Source organism: Zophobas morio, unplaced genomic scaffold, assembly GCF_036711695.1.
Source record: "Zophobas morio isolate AGI-343-1 ecotype UQ-CSIRO unplaced genomic scaffold, CSIRO_AGI_Zmor_V1 ptg000012l, whole genome shotgun sequence".
Classification (NCBI taxonomy): Eukaryota; Metazoa; Arthropoda; class Insecta; order Coleoptera; family Tenebrionidae; genus Zophobas; species Zophobas morio.
This window is the reverse complement of record NW_026972117.1, coordinates 2,373,223-2,388,048: the sequence shown is the minus strand read 5'-3', so window position 1 is coordinate 2,388,048 and position 14,826 is coordinate 2,373,223. Positions and strand designations below refer to the sequence as shown.

At 38.9% G+C, this 14,826-nt stretch overlaps 2 protein-coding genes across 2 annotated transcripts; one reads left to right on the top strand and one right to left on the bottom strand.

The window, feature by feature from the left end:
- The first annotated feature begins 1,448 nt into the window (after positions 1 to 1,448).
- Positions 1,449 to 3,000, top strand: LOC135127594 (uncharacterized). Its single transcript, XM_064054082.1, has 4 exons — positions 1,449 to 1,559; positions 1,929 to 2,118; positions 2,166 to 2,310; positions 2,370 to 3,000. Exons 2-4 carry the CDS (start codon positions 1,932 to 1,934, stop codon positions 2,782 to 2,784), a joined length of 747 nt encoding a protein of 248 aa, XP_063910152.1. The 5' UTR covers positions 1,449 to 1,559; positions 1,929 to 1,931; the 3' UTR covers positions 2,785 to 3,000.
- Positions 2,974 to 14,643, bottom strand: LOC135127592 (AP2-associated protein kinase 1). Its single transcript, XM_064054078.1, has 10 exons — positions 14,283 to 14,643; positions 14,100 to 14,218; positions 13,805 to 14,050; positions 13,083 to 13,286; positions 12,897 to 13,029; positions 12,740 to 12,843; positions 11,679 to 12,379; positions 7,668 to 7,954; positions 7,455 to 7,583; positions 2,974 to 4,932 (listed from the first exon to the last, which is right to left on the bottom strand). The coding sequence occupies exons 1-10, from the start codon at positions 14,407 to 14,409 to the stop codon at positions 3,446 to 3,448; spliced, it is 3,537 nt and encodes a 1,178-aa protein (XP_063910148.1). The 5' UTR covers positions 14,410 to 14,643; the 3' UTR covers positions 2,974 to 3,445.
- Positions 14,644 to 14,826: the final 183 nt, after the last annotated feature.

The window sequence follows — 14,826 nt, the reverse complement described above, 5'->3', positions numbered from 1 at the left end:
TAGATCATATAATATATCATATGAATTATATGATTTAAGAGTATTTCGCGACATTTTAATGACCGTTTATCTAATTCTGGTAGTGTGTATACAGAGGCAAGGACATTAGACTCTCTTTACCTAATTATACAATAAAATTGGTCATAATTACTTTGCATGCTTATCACTTCTGTTTGTGTTAAAGTGATTTATTAAAATGTTGGGGAAATGGTTCGAAATGGCATGAAGCAAAAAAAGTTGCATTTGACTGGGTCACAGCGACCGTTAGAAAAGAACAGAACACAATCGCGATTTGCTTAGTTACAACAAAGACAAAAACAAGGTAATGGCAACGATGCACTGGAGAAAGATGGTGTGACAGGAGTCCGCCAATGACAGTAATTGGACCATCGGCCCTGGTAAAGTTCGCATACCAATAGTGTTTTTTCGTCACACATTAAAAATTGAGGATTTACAGAAGGGAGAAAATTTTCGACACTTGAGGTCCGGCGAAAACAACGGCCCATTTCGTCCAAAAATACCACATTATGTGTCGATCGCTTTACGTCGACTATATTTCGCCTCAGTGGCGTTCACATTCCATAATGAAAGCTAAAACCGTCGCCTCAACCACGTGCGATAAATTTTCTCGTTTTGTCAATGTGCAGAAGAGGGGACTCGTTGCAGTGTGTGTAGTACCGACCCTACAAGGGTTAAATATCTACAAAAAATTCTTATTTTTGGCTTCATTTTGCATGTAAACTAAGAAAACTGTTGGACCAAGAACAGATCCTTGATGTATTTTTTGCGTTGCGTGATTTTTCGGCTCCTTTAAAAAATGAAGTGTATACCAAGCCGGTGAACCTCGATATTCTGCTGCGGACCAGGGTCACAGATCGCCGAGAAGGTAAAGGAGCGGAGGACGGCAGGTTTCGACACCTCCTCGATTGTGTGTAATTCTACTAGGAGACTCAAGATCTACGCTCGTCAGCGCTTTATTTTTCCGACTGCGACGACCCGGATTTTAATATAAAATAATGAAGTAGACAAACAGACAAGGATTTCATTATTAACTAAAAATATTCACTTTACATTATCATGTGCTAAAATTTCAATTAAATATTTTTCTCTAGACCAAAATCACAGTTTTTCTTTTCTTTTTAAGTACTTCAGTTCTTGAGAAGAAAAGTTTTGTTTATTAAATTTCGTGTACCAGACATATTAATGTAGTCAGCAAAAACGCGCTCCTGTAATGTTGGTTGCCTATCCACGGACAGGTCAAGTAGGAGTGTCCATGCCACAAACCCAAATTATTTTAATTAACTTTAATCATTCCTGCAACAAGTAAAACTTACCTTTTGTAAGACAAACACCCGAGTTAGAAAACGTACGAAACCGGAAACAAGCCAACAAAAATTATTGCTACAATTAAATAAATAGTAACAAAAATGTTTGTACATCCTTAGTCACCTCTCAGGTGCGTCGACATTCGACAACCAGGTGAGTAGTGGGAGCCAACAGGTGGGGTGTTTACAGTGCGTTGTTTTGTTTGTAAACAACAATTTTACAAAATTTTGACGGTGAGTATCGATATTTGACTTCAAATACGTTATAAATCAGTGATCCTGAAGGCGCATTTACATGAACGGAAGGTCCGGCAGGCTTAAAAGTCCACACATTCGGTGGAACAACGCCTTTAAACTCACCTGTTATCGCGTTTCCGTTACTTAGTTTATCTGTATTCTGTATCTAGTATTTAGAAAGAGTGATAACGGACGCGTGTAACTGAAAACAAGTGAAATAAAAAAGAAAAACAAACATGTTAGCGAATGATAACGTATCGATTGTGTAAAAGCGACTCTAGGATACGTCTACTGACAACACATCATTTATTCAATCAATAACTGCATAATCTAGTAATTGTGGCTAAATTTTTGACTCCTTTCCAGAAAATGAGCCAAGTTTTATCAGAAAAGCGCCTCTTGATAACATACTGCGTTTGCACAGTACTGGGGGCTGTCGCAAGCATAACCACCGGCATCGCGTGGGGCCACTGGAAACTCACCCTCGACCAGTGCGTCAACGGGAAAAACTGCAGCTGTATTTTGTATGGCCAATACACCCCATCCAAATTTTTAGGTAAAACGATCCACTAATGCCACCCCAAAAAACAAACTTTGTTGTAGGTGGCAGTACCGCGCCATGCATTTGGGTCACCTTCGGCCCCCTTTTCTACCTCCTGTTCACCATTTCCATGGCCTCCTTCCACGGTTACCGGGTGTTGTTTAGTGCGCGGTTCGTCAAGACCAGAACGATAATGAGCAAAAATGAGTAAGTATAATTTCTCAAAAGTCCCTAGATTTAGTTACACATTTCACGACTTATTCCAGGGCTGGCGAAATGGTGCAAATGCGCGCTATTCAGGTGGACGACACCCACCCCCTCCCCAAGTCGTTTTGGGTCACTCTTGCCGTACTTACGTCGATTTTCACGCTCTATGCTTTAATCCACTTCGCCATTTTCGTGGACGGTTACTACACCACGTGCAACCAGTACAGGAAGGTGCTGGAGAAGATGCTGGGGGTCCACGGGACCGCTATTCCCGTGATCCACAATCGCCTGTCTTGTCAGAGCATTTTCGACTTTATGGACTACATGCAGCCGAGTAGTGGTTACGGGACCAGAGACGGTTTCATTTTCACAGGGGCGGACTTGATTATCGGGATAATCGCGGCGGGTTTTGCGTGGGTGCTTTTCGGGGTTTCGGCGTTTTTCAACATCAGGAATGCGCGGAGTCCCGCTTAAGGGGTTTACTACGCGACGAGAGTTCAAGCGACATGACCAGAGTACAAAGTTCGTAAAGAGAGCCATTTAGACAACAAATTTATTGTATGCATTTAGAAAATATAAGTTACAAAAGTGCAATTAATGTTTAAATACTACATATATAAATAAATGGAATGTTTTATATACGAACAGTGTATACAGTTTTTTATAAATAAATACTCTTTTTAACATCAACTAGTTCCTCTCTTACGCTACAAAACAAACCTACATGTCACAATAAAAGCGTTATAATTGACTCGCTATATGTAGGAAATACGGTGTTGTTAAACTTTGGCTTATTATCAACGGATTGCTAGTTTTGTAATTTGCAAATTTTGATTCTTACAAGGCACCTATTTGACGCGACTTATGTTCTCAGCCTTAAGGGACTCACTCTAGGTTACTAATCTCGACGAAGTGCCTTTAACCAGTCTTTTCACCAGAAAAAAATCATTCTTTTATATATAGCTGACCAGGAGCTGCCTTTCTAACAACCACGGTAAACACAAGGTTGGTAACAAATCACCGGTGGTGCCAACCGCACAACACAAATAACACAATAAATAGATAAACCGAGAATTAAAAGTTCAGAAAACCCTCTCACTTAAATAATTTCGTACGCCGATTTCGACTTCGACCCTCAAGAAAACGGATTTCCTATCCTCTTACCCCCAAACCTCTTATCCTCCTGCTCCGGACTCCGGAGCACCTCAAACGGCATCACAGCATGTTCGACCTCCTCGCGATCGTCGGAAGAAAAATCCTCGAAGCTCATGTTACTAAAACCCACTTGTTTCGCCTTATTTTTCACAGCTTTAATCTTCCCGGTTGCTTTCTTGTACGAAGCGGGCTTCACGATCTTCGTATTCCTCGGAAAGTTGATACTCGGACTCTCGTCGGAGACGCTCTCGTCGATCAAGTGATACTTAGACTTCCCGTCCTTCTTCTTGTCTTTCTTGGACTTGTACACCACGTCCGCCGACTCCACTTTACCTTTCCTGTCCAGACTGTAACTATTAAAGTCTGGGTTGGAAGCAGTCGGAAACCCGAACATCTGGAAATCGTTCTCGGGGAATAAATAGTTCGTCTGGGGTTTCTCCTCGATGTTCACGTTCTCGTAAATCACCTCTTTGGTATCGTTGAAGTACGGCTCCACTTCGGCGAAGTTCGACTCGAACCTCGTCACGTTGAAGAACTCGTCCTTCGCGTCTGACGGAATTTCGATGTTGATGAAGTTGGAGTTGACGGTGACCGTGGCGTAGTTCGTTTGCTGGTCGAAGTCCGAGTCTAAAAACGGGTTCAAGTTCGTCTTGTCGCTAAGCTCCGCCTCCGGCTCCTCCTCTTTCGGGCGCGGCTTGCTGAACGGCGCCATCGCGAACACGTCGTTGTCGTCCTCGAAGCTGCTCGACGGCGGTATCCACAAATCCGTCTCCTTGCTCACCCGCTTCCATTGGTTGAACTTCACCTTCACCTCGCAGTCCGAGTCCAGCTCGTCGTCCAATAACAGCGGCTTCTCGCCGTATTTGTGCCCGAACAGCATGTCCTCGTCCTGGATGGCGTTCTTCTTCGCCTCCTCGCGCAGCTTCGCCCGGATCATCCTGCTCGAGGCGTCGTCCTCGTGCGTCGCCATGCTCTCGCACTCCGCGTGGTACGCCGACGAGCCGCACGTCTTGATGCTCTCGCTCACCGTCTCGCTGACGGCGTCCCCCTTGGCGTGCTCGTGCTCCTCGTCCACCCGCAGGTCGCTCGCCGAGCCGATGGAGTCGTCGGAGTCGATGTCCACCGAGTCGGCGGCGCGCCTGCGCTTCTTCTTTTCGGCGCGGAACTTGATCGGGAGCTCCACGGTCTTGTACACCGACTGGAGCTTCTCCGGGATGGTGATCTTGCGCTTCTTCTTCGTCTTGTCGTCGTCGCTGCTCTCCGAGCTGACGTAGTTGCTCTGGGTGAGCTTCTCGTACTTGGAGCGGTCCTCCAGGGGCGCCTTGACGTACGGCGGCGACATGACCTCGGGCTCGCCGTCGGACTTGATGAGGGGCGCTTCGCCCTCCGACGAGGTCTGCTGGTGCTGGGGGGAGTAGGGGAAGGCTTCGTCGTCTTCTTTGATTTTTTGCTTGTAAACCGGCAGAACTGGAAAAGAGTAGCATGGGTTTGATCAGTGTCGGAGCGGTCCGACGCGATCGTAACAAGCCGACTTCCAACGACGCTATTTACAGCAGGCTACTGCTGGGGCTCTGTTATGGCTGTCATGAAGTGATAGTGGGCTTCCGCTGCCGAAATAGCGTTCGGAATTTTGAATGTCGAGATGTTATTACATGTTATCCCACCACCATTCTGGAACAGCCATTTTTAGAGAGGCACCAAGTAAGGACTTTCGAGGAAAGCCATTACTTGTGGAGGGAAATAAAGAGAAAGAAATAACATAAAGCAACTTTATTGCTGCATAAAATACAATAGCTGTACAAGAATTGTTATGTAAGTTGTTCTAGTTAGTAAAGACAATCACATTAACAAATATCCAGCATAGTATTTATAGTTATTTACACATACGATAAAATTTATATTGTAACGATAAAATTATGATGAGCAGAAAATAGGAGGAACGATCACTGATGAAAGAAGTAACTAAGTCTAAGTTAAATTAATATCAAGAAAAAAAGGATAAGACACGTACTTCTAAAAATGCTGTTCCAAAATTATCGCCTCAAAATTGTCAAAAATTAAAATCTAGGGTGCACTATGAAAAAACAAAATCCCTAAATGCGCCGATTTTACTTTTTCATATACGACTAAAGTATCACAGGCGGCTTCTGCCACCAAAGGTCGCTCAACTACACAACCTGGTCGCAAAAACCGAAATTTCAACACTATTTGTCACTCAGCATTCTTTCTTTCTTGATAAAATCACACTAAATCGCTAAAATAATCTCTTCATAAAGTGAGCATATATATCATAGTCGGAGAAAGTATGCCTTCTAAACAGTTTGATATGTAATAAATAAAATACTTGTACTAATAATTTAATGACATTTACTAATCGCGCCACCTTGTGACGACACACAAAAACACTATACACCAGACGTCTGTCTTAGAAAAATAGTGTTGAAAAAGTTCTTTTTCTGTCGTCTTCGCGACAACCATTGTTCTAGTTCACACATGCAAAGCTTGTGTAGTTTCAAGCAGATAAACGTAAACTCTAAAACTAAAAGCGAGCAACTGTTTTTGATGATCACAACATAGTTTTTTTTTCTCAAACATTACATACAACGAAATTACTGACTAGGAAAATGTCTTTTTTCAGTTTTTTTTTCGATTTCTTCTCTTGGAATGATAAAAAATTTAGCTATACTTTTCCTAATTACCTTTAAGTACAGTAAACTGTCTATTGCACATGGACGACTCAATATACTTACTACAGTCATGAAAGTAAAACGAAATGAAACAATTGGTCCACGCAACACAAGATTATGTCGTTGGGTTAGTGATATCACAAAAAATGGAGGACTTAACGAAATTTTTCTGGTTGTACAATGAGTGGATATTAAAGATCTTGACAACAAGATCCACTTCGAGCGCCACCTGTTGGACCGGATACACAAAAACGTCAAAGTTGCAACCGTTACCTAAAACGTCGACTGTAATATTGCACTTTCGTTAAAAAAATTAAAACTAAACTTGATAAACTTAAAACGCTTTGTATAATTATTGTTACTAAGTTTAAAACATGTTTGTTCGTATTTTGGCTAGAAAATTGAGTATTACAAACTGATAAATGTTTTTGAAAAAAGTATTGAGCTTGGAGCCTACTTTAAGTCGAAATTTTAGTTGACAATCTTTCAACATGTTTTGAGATTGATTTAGATCAAATTCATTAGTTTTGTTCGTATTTTTACACTTTGTTATTTCAATTACGTTAAATAATATATCATGTTCTTTCTAATTTCATAAAATTTCATTATTTTTGAGGTTAGCAGAATCAATTTCACCAATAACCATGAAATTCGACATAAATGCTACAGATCTAGTAGGCCAAGTTTGAAACAGAAGTGCCAACTGAAGTTTTCACGGTAAATTCTGATTCACGTTTTTTATATAAAAAAAAAACTGCTAGATGTCTCAGTACGACATCTAAAAAAAGAATTAAGACAAGTCACACCTGATAAAATTAAAATGTTGAGTTATACTTAAAATAAAATAAATAAATAAAATTATCCACAGTAAAAATAAGTCGCAGTTATTGCACACAACCAACAGATGGCGCTTCGACTATTTTTGCTTTCTAAGCAATAAATAAACCTCAACCGCTAAACAGTGCACAGTGTTGGGTTTTTAGAAAGAATTTTTTCCACAGCGAAAAAAATTTTACATATAGTTAATTTGTAGCCACCTCGACCCAATTTTTGTGCCAGCAATAAATAATCTAATCAAATTACTCAAAAAATCTTCACACTTCAAAGTTAGTAGGTAGACTAGTGACGCCTAACCCTAACCCTATTAACTACCTAACTTCGCTAATTGATAATCCAAAAAACTGTATCTTTTTTTGTTAAATCTCGAAACACCTACTACTTGGCCCATTCAACAGCGATAATTACATTGTACAGGCTTTCGTAAAACTATTATACTTGGTTTGTTTTGTTAGGATTGGTTACCTGAGAACTGAAGGTGAGTCTTGTTAACTCGATCACGTGACCTAACTGGAAGACTGAACGGAGCACAGCCGAACGGATCTTCAGACACAGACATAACCAGACTTTCCCTAGACTTGACACCTTGAATACCTGCGAAAAAAAACCAAAACGTCAAATGGAAGTCTATCGTCGAAAAAATATGTGTAGTTTTAGTGACGACATCGTTGTACTCACTACTCTGGCTCCCCCTCCGGATCTTGTCGAACTCCTCCCCGAAGATGTGGTCCTCCGTCATCTGGCTGAACGGGGGCTCCTCGAACGGATTCCAGTCGGCCACGTCCGCAGACAGCGACCTGCTGTCCGGGGCGATGGGGTGGTTGACGTCGGCGGTGGACGCCGACACCCCGGGGGGCACCATGGGCCCGCGGGCCGTCACTTCCTGCACCGGCGAGTCGCTGCTGCGCGACTTCATGGAGGACTCGTACGGGGCGAGGAACTGGGACGTCTCGGACGCGTACACTCTGAAAGTCGGATTATCACTCATACGACTGTTGAGCGTTCGAAGTGGAAGGTACATTGTAGGGACTGGTTTTGTCCCTTTGCGAGAATTGGCACGGTTTGAGGAGGAAGTGTGGCGAAGACAATGAGAGGGGAGGGGAGCGAGGAAGGATCTTGTCGCGGTGTTCGCATTCGAGAAGGGTGGGTTATTGTGCAATTGATGAAATAAATAACGACGGGATTTCGATCAATGGGTCAAGGTGAAGGGTGCTGGCAGGTGGAGTGCTGGGTTTTGTGCAAGATAATGGGTGGCGTCTGGTGGGGAAATAATTAACGTGACGAGGTTTTTATCGAGGAGAAAAAACAGATGGCTGCGAATTATGCCAATGAAAGATGATCAGGGGATTTTATTTCGATTGGAAAGATTTTATTAGTGGAGCGAGTGGTGTTCTCGACCGAAGGACTTCCCCGAAACAGCTCGTCCCGTTATATACTTGTGTTTGTGATTTTTTTGTTAGGTTGGCAACATATTTAAAATTTTATGATGGCATTTGACATTTATGACAGTCAGTTAGAGCTGCCATCATTTCAACCAATCAACGCGTTTGTGAGGCGTACTCATGTCGAAATTGACAATTATGAACTGACATATTAGTATAGCTGTCAATAATTCAGAATTGCCAACACAAAAATTTACTTCAATCATTAATTGCAATCCGATATTTTTGACCATGAAGTTTAATAAGCTAAAAGATCAATTCCATTATGAAATATTGGTGCCTATAAAAATGATTTACGTAGGAGTAACTTTATTCTGGAGTTGCATAAAAATGATTGCTTCGTGTACCTCTAATCAATCAAATTGACGACCAATAATGTACTCTCTAAATTGGGAAATAAAAATGAAAATATTAAATATACGTAATAATAAATTTTTGTTTCTCACTACAAAAAATTATGATATTTAAAAAATTACGTAGAATTGCAATTGTAAGCAATTAATTTAAATAAATGAAAAAAAAAAAATTGGTAGAAGCTTATTTAGACGGAACTTCCTTCACCCTTGAGGTAAAGCCCAATGAATCCCGCTTCTTTGAAAAATTTGGCGCAAATAACAACTCCGAAAAATCAAAAATTGGAAAAACGGGAAATTAAAAAAGCAAAAAATCTAAAAATTGGAATATATTAAAAAATCAAAAGTTCGAAAATCGAAAAATCTTTCGGAAAGTCGAAAAATCGAAAACTGAAGAATGGAAAAACTGAAAAATCGAAAATTCAAAAAATCAATTAACGAAAGTTTGAAAAATCGAGAAATCAAAAGGGAAACAAATTCACAAAAAATCCAAGGAATCAAAATATAGAAAAAACGAAATATCAAATGTCGAAAAATCGAAAAACCGAGACATCGATGAACCAAAAAATCCAGAATTACAATATCGAAAAATTGAAAAATCCAGATGTAGAAAAATTTTCAAAATTGACGTGTTGAAAAGTTTAGAAATCGCAAAGTACTAAAACGAGAAATGGAAAATTCGAAAAATTGAAATATGAATTTCAATATTAAAAAATCGTAAAATCGAAAAATGTAAGATTAAAAAAAAGCAAAAGTGAAAAATCAAAAAAACAAGAAATCGAAACATCAAAAAATGGGAAAGTCGAAAAATCGAAAAACTTAAAAGTCCAAAAATAGAAAAACCGAGAAATCCAAACACCGAACAATTAGAAAATTAAAACATCAAGAAATCGAAATAGCCCAAATTCGAAATTAAAATTTGAAAAATTAAAAAATTTAAATTTAAGAAAAAATCGAAACATTGAAATTTTGATAAATTGAAAAATAAAAAGAAAAACGATATATCGAAAATTTTAAAATTTTTATATCGATAAATCGAAAAGTCAAAGGAAAATTGAAGAATCGAAAAACTGAAAAATTCCAAAACTGGAGCAGTCGAAAAATCCGCAAATTCCAAAAAATTGAAAAATTTAAAACCTGAACAATCCAAAAAAATTAAAAAATCTGAAAATCGAAACATTGAGAAATGGGAAAATCAAAAAATCGAAACGTCGAATAATCAAAAAATCTAAAAATCTAAAATTTAGAAACGCCAAAAATTGAAATTTTGAAAAATAAAAAAATTTAAAACTCGAAAAATAGAAAAATCGAAAAATCGAAAATTTGATCAATCGAGAAATTGAAGAATCCAAAAATCGAAAAATTCAAAAATTATTGAGGAGTTGAAAAACCGAAAAATTTAAAAACCGAAAAATTTAAAAATTGAAAAATGCAAAATTAAAAAAAAAACATTGAAAAATCTAAATCCTGAAAAAAACTAGAAATCGAAAAATCTAAAATTTAAGAAGTCAAAAAATTGTCCAATCGATAAATCAAAAAATTGAAAAATCGAAAACTGAAAAATCCCAAAACTGAAACATTGAAAAATCGAGAAATCGAAAAGTCGAAAAATTGCAAATTCTAAAAATTGAAAAATTAAATACCTGAACAACCAAAAAATTGAGAAATGGGAAAATCAAAATATCAAAAAATCGAAAAGTCGAATATTCAAAAAATCGAAAATTTAGAAATGCCAACAATAAATATTGCAAAATCAAAAAAATTAAAAATCGAAAATTTGAATAATCCAGAAATTGAAGAATCCAAAAATTGAAAAACTCCAAAAAAATGTAAAAACTTCAAAAATTGAAAAACTCCAAAAATGAAATATCGAAAAATTGAAAAACGAGAAGTTTAATATAAAATTGGGGAATTCAAAAATCGAAAAATTTAAAAAAAGAAAAATTGAAAAATGCATAATATAAAAAACGAAAAATTCATAAATCGAAAAAACTGAAAAATCAATAAAAAAATAAGAAATCAAAAAATTTAAAATTTCAAAGTCAAAAAGTTAATCAATCGAGAAATCGAAAAATTGAAAAATAGAAGAAAAAATTTAAGATGAAAAACTAAAAAATCGCAAAACTAAATCATTGAAAGAAAAATCGAGAATTCGAAAAATTAAAAAAATGAAGAATTGAAAATCTAAAAATTGAGAAACGGGAAAATCAAAATATCAAAAAATCGAAAATTTAGAAACGTCAAAAACCGAAATACTGAAAACTCAAAAAATTTAAAAAACGAAAAATTGAATCGACTAATTGAAAAATGGGAAAATAAAATCTAAAAATCTAAAATTTGAATAATCGAGAAATGTAAGAATCCAAAAATTGAAAAATCCGAAAAATTAAACAAATTTAAAAACGAGAAGTTTGAAAATTAGAAAATCGATAAATCGAAACATCAAAAAGCCGAAAAATTGAAAATTCGAAAAATTTAGGACACCAGAATGTGTACACTTTCGTTTTTTTTTTTAAATCTCAACACGGATTCAAAACCACAAGTGCAGGAGCAATAATAATAATAGTTACTAACGTTAATTTTGGAAATGACGTCATCAGATTATTGATGGGGATGATTAGGCAAATTTTGGTTAGTTTTTACCATCTACACGATAATTCCAATAGGCGTATAAAATTTGACAACGATCCGTCCAATAGTTTCGGAGATTATTATCCGCCTAATAAAAATTTGACAGGTAGACAGACAAACAGACGGAAACGGGAGACCTATTTTTCATACTCTAGAGGTCATGAAACGTCGAGAAAACATAAAACTAGCCAGTCGCCCCATGGATTCGATTCTAATACTTCAATAACTTACACTCGGGAAATAAAAATATTTAAAAAACCTACTTGTTAAAAGCCGTCGTGTCGCTCATATTCCGCCGATGCCCCTTCGGCACCGCCAACGTAGGCGTAGACGGCGGCGTCATCGTGGCCCCCACGTAGTTACTCGACTCCGTCATCCCCGTCGGCTGGCCGCCCATCTGGCTCAGATTCCCCGACCCGAACAGCGGATTCTCCGGCGACACCGGCGAAATCACAGCCGCCGCCGCCGCCGCCCCCTGCACCGCGAATCCCTCCTGCTTGTTCCCGTTAGCACCGTCGCCGGCGCCCGCGTTCGTGGGTGACTCCGCGGCGCCGTCATCTCGGAACGGATCAGGATAAATGGAAGACTGGAACAGGGAATCTAGCTGTTGCTTGTTGGCCGGCTCTGGATTGGTAGGCGGGAAAAACGACGGCTGGTAGTCTGGCGCCGCGGTCGCGGCGCTCTGAAAACCGGAAGGGTACGTGACGTTGCTCTGGAAATTAGGTTGGGCTACGGGACTCTGGGATTTCTTACTAGTTGTGGGGCTGGGGCTGAGGGTCAGAGGGATGTTGTTCAGGTTGAGAGGGGTCGTCGAGCTGCCTTTGGGCCGCTGGCGGGGCATCACACTGGTGCCTTCGACCACGGGGGCTGCGGGCGCCTTGTTGTACACCTTGACTTGGGCCTTCTTGAGCTCGGACTCGAAGGGCGGCACGGGGAGCTCGTCCAGGGTGGGGAGTGGCGACTTCTGCAAGCATTTTTCAAGCGAATTAGTAAACTGGAAGAGTTTAAAACTTTGACAGGTTTGACACTGTTGACATTTGTTGCCAACCTTTTTTTGGGTGATTAATAAATAAATTAGTCGACGTGTCCAATCTTGCGTGTTATTTAAATAAAAATGGCCGACAATTCTTTTTGTGATTAAATTCACATAACAAATTAATGCGATTTGATAATGTCCAAATCACACAATTAATTTCCAAAATTTCGACGACAATTTCGTGGACTGGAGGACCGCGCAAGCTTTGACACTGTTGACACTTGCGTCCGCCACCTTGATTTATCGTTCACGATCGACAACTACTCAATAATTGTTTATTTTCCTCACCATTAGGTTCTTCACAGGATTATCCTTCGACAGCAACTGGAATGCGACGCAACTGACTTGAAAAATGTCGGGCCTCTTATCAGGATCTGGCTCCAACATATAACCTAACAAACACTTTTATTTACACAGGGATATCATAAATAACAATGAGACTTACGCATCAGCTGGTGCAAACCCTTCGAATACTTCGAATTATCAGGAATACTAAAATTTCCGCTCTGAATCGCGAGCGTACTCTCCCCAAACGGCAAAGTAAAAAAGCATAACCTATACAATAAACAGCCAAGGGCCTGGAACACCACCATGTAAACCCCCACACGGAAATACACAACGCGCGACATACCCAAATATCAGCTTTCGTAGTTATCGGTTTGCCACAGTACATGTCCACCATTTCCGGAGACCTGTAGCTCAAAGTCGTGTATTTTTTGATCTCTTCTTCGACGCAAGCGACCCCCTTGTCGGCGGGGTTCAACACCTTCGCTGTGGCTGACCCAAAATCACATATCACGTAGTTACCATTTTCGCCTACCAAAATATTTTCTACCTGGAAGGAGAGACATCTTTCGTTTTTCCAATTTTTCCTTTCTTCAGGTTTTCAAATTTTTGATTTCCAATTTTTAGATTTTTCAAAGTCAACATTATGTTTACATACGTCTCGTTTTTTTAAAAAAACAATCGATTTGAAAATTGTAAAAATTTTAAAATTATAGAATGGTCAAAACTGTAAAGTTGAAAAAACAAAAAAAAAAATGGAAATGAAAAAAATTGAAAAATTAATTCAAAATTGAAAACTCGTGAAAGGGTAAAAGGAAAAATTGCAAAATTTAAAAACTGAAACAACCAAAAGTTGAAAAATCGAAAAACTGAAGAAACAAAAACATGAAAAATTTAACTAGAAAAAGGTAACACAAAAATAAGTGTTAATTAGTAGCATTTCAGGAGATGACGTCATCAGCTTCGTGGGCGAGATGAGTACATACATTTTCTCAATCCCCTCAGCGCTCATTCATTTATGCCAACCTTAATCTCATAAAACCACTAATAACTCTAAACCAGACTGACCTTTAAATCACGATGAATTATTGGAGTTTTGCAATGATGTAATCGTGACACGGCCTCACATGTATCACAGAAAATAGTCAGAACTTCGTGTTCCGTAAAATTCGCTTTGCCACGCTGCTTCATAAGACCAAAGACGTTTTCTTGACAATAAGGCATGAGCAACAGGACTTCGTACACGCCGCCCCCTGTCGCCGTCAGACTGGAGTCCACGTAGCCGATGATGTTCTTGTGGCCACTGAGACTGCTCTGGAATGGCGATCATAGAACAATTCCGGACTAAATAAAGCGGACTTACGGCTATTTGAATTTCACGTTTCGCAACATTGAGATCTTGTTCGTTATTGACGTACATGCGTTTGAGTGCGTAGCGTGTCCCATTATTGCTCCTGACTAAGTATACTATTGCAAAACCACCTAAATGGAGGGAATGGGTGAGTTATTGATCAGAAAGGGGGCGTATGAGCCCTCTATCAATTACCTTCTGCCAGAATGTCCTCCACCGTTACCGTCTGACGCCCCACCGTGAAGACTTTACCTACATAATTATTTACTTCCCTCGAAGTGGTTTCTATTTTAGTTTCGATTTTAGAAAAGAGTTTTTTCATTGTGATTGACACTTAATTGGAAATTATGACACATTGAGTTTTCTTCTTAATGAATGTTTACACCTCATCAATTTAACGGTTCGACACGGTTCACGCAATTTACTTCCAATTTATTACTTTATGAAATAAACTATTTTTATTAATTGATTAAAATAATTGTCCGCATAGTAGTGTTAGTGACGTTTAAGAAAATGACGTTAGTCTGACAACTGACACGACAATTGACAGTCGATGGCTTTACGCCATTGCCACACTTCACCAACTGTCGCACTTCAAACAAAACAAAAAATCAACAACCGACAAGACACCCACTTACACTACGCATCGTCATTGTCGCTACAACTGAATCACGTTTTGTTTATATTTGTATTAAATAAGTTTACATTTTTTAACGAAGTTGCACAATCTGACACGTAC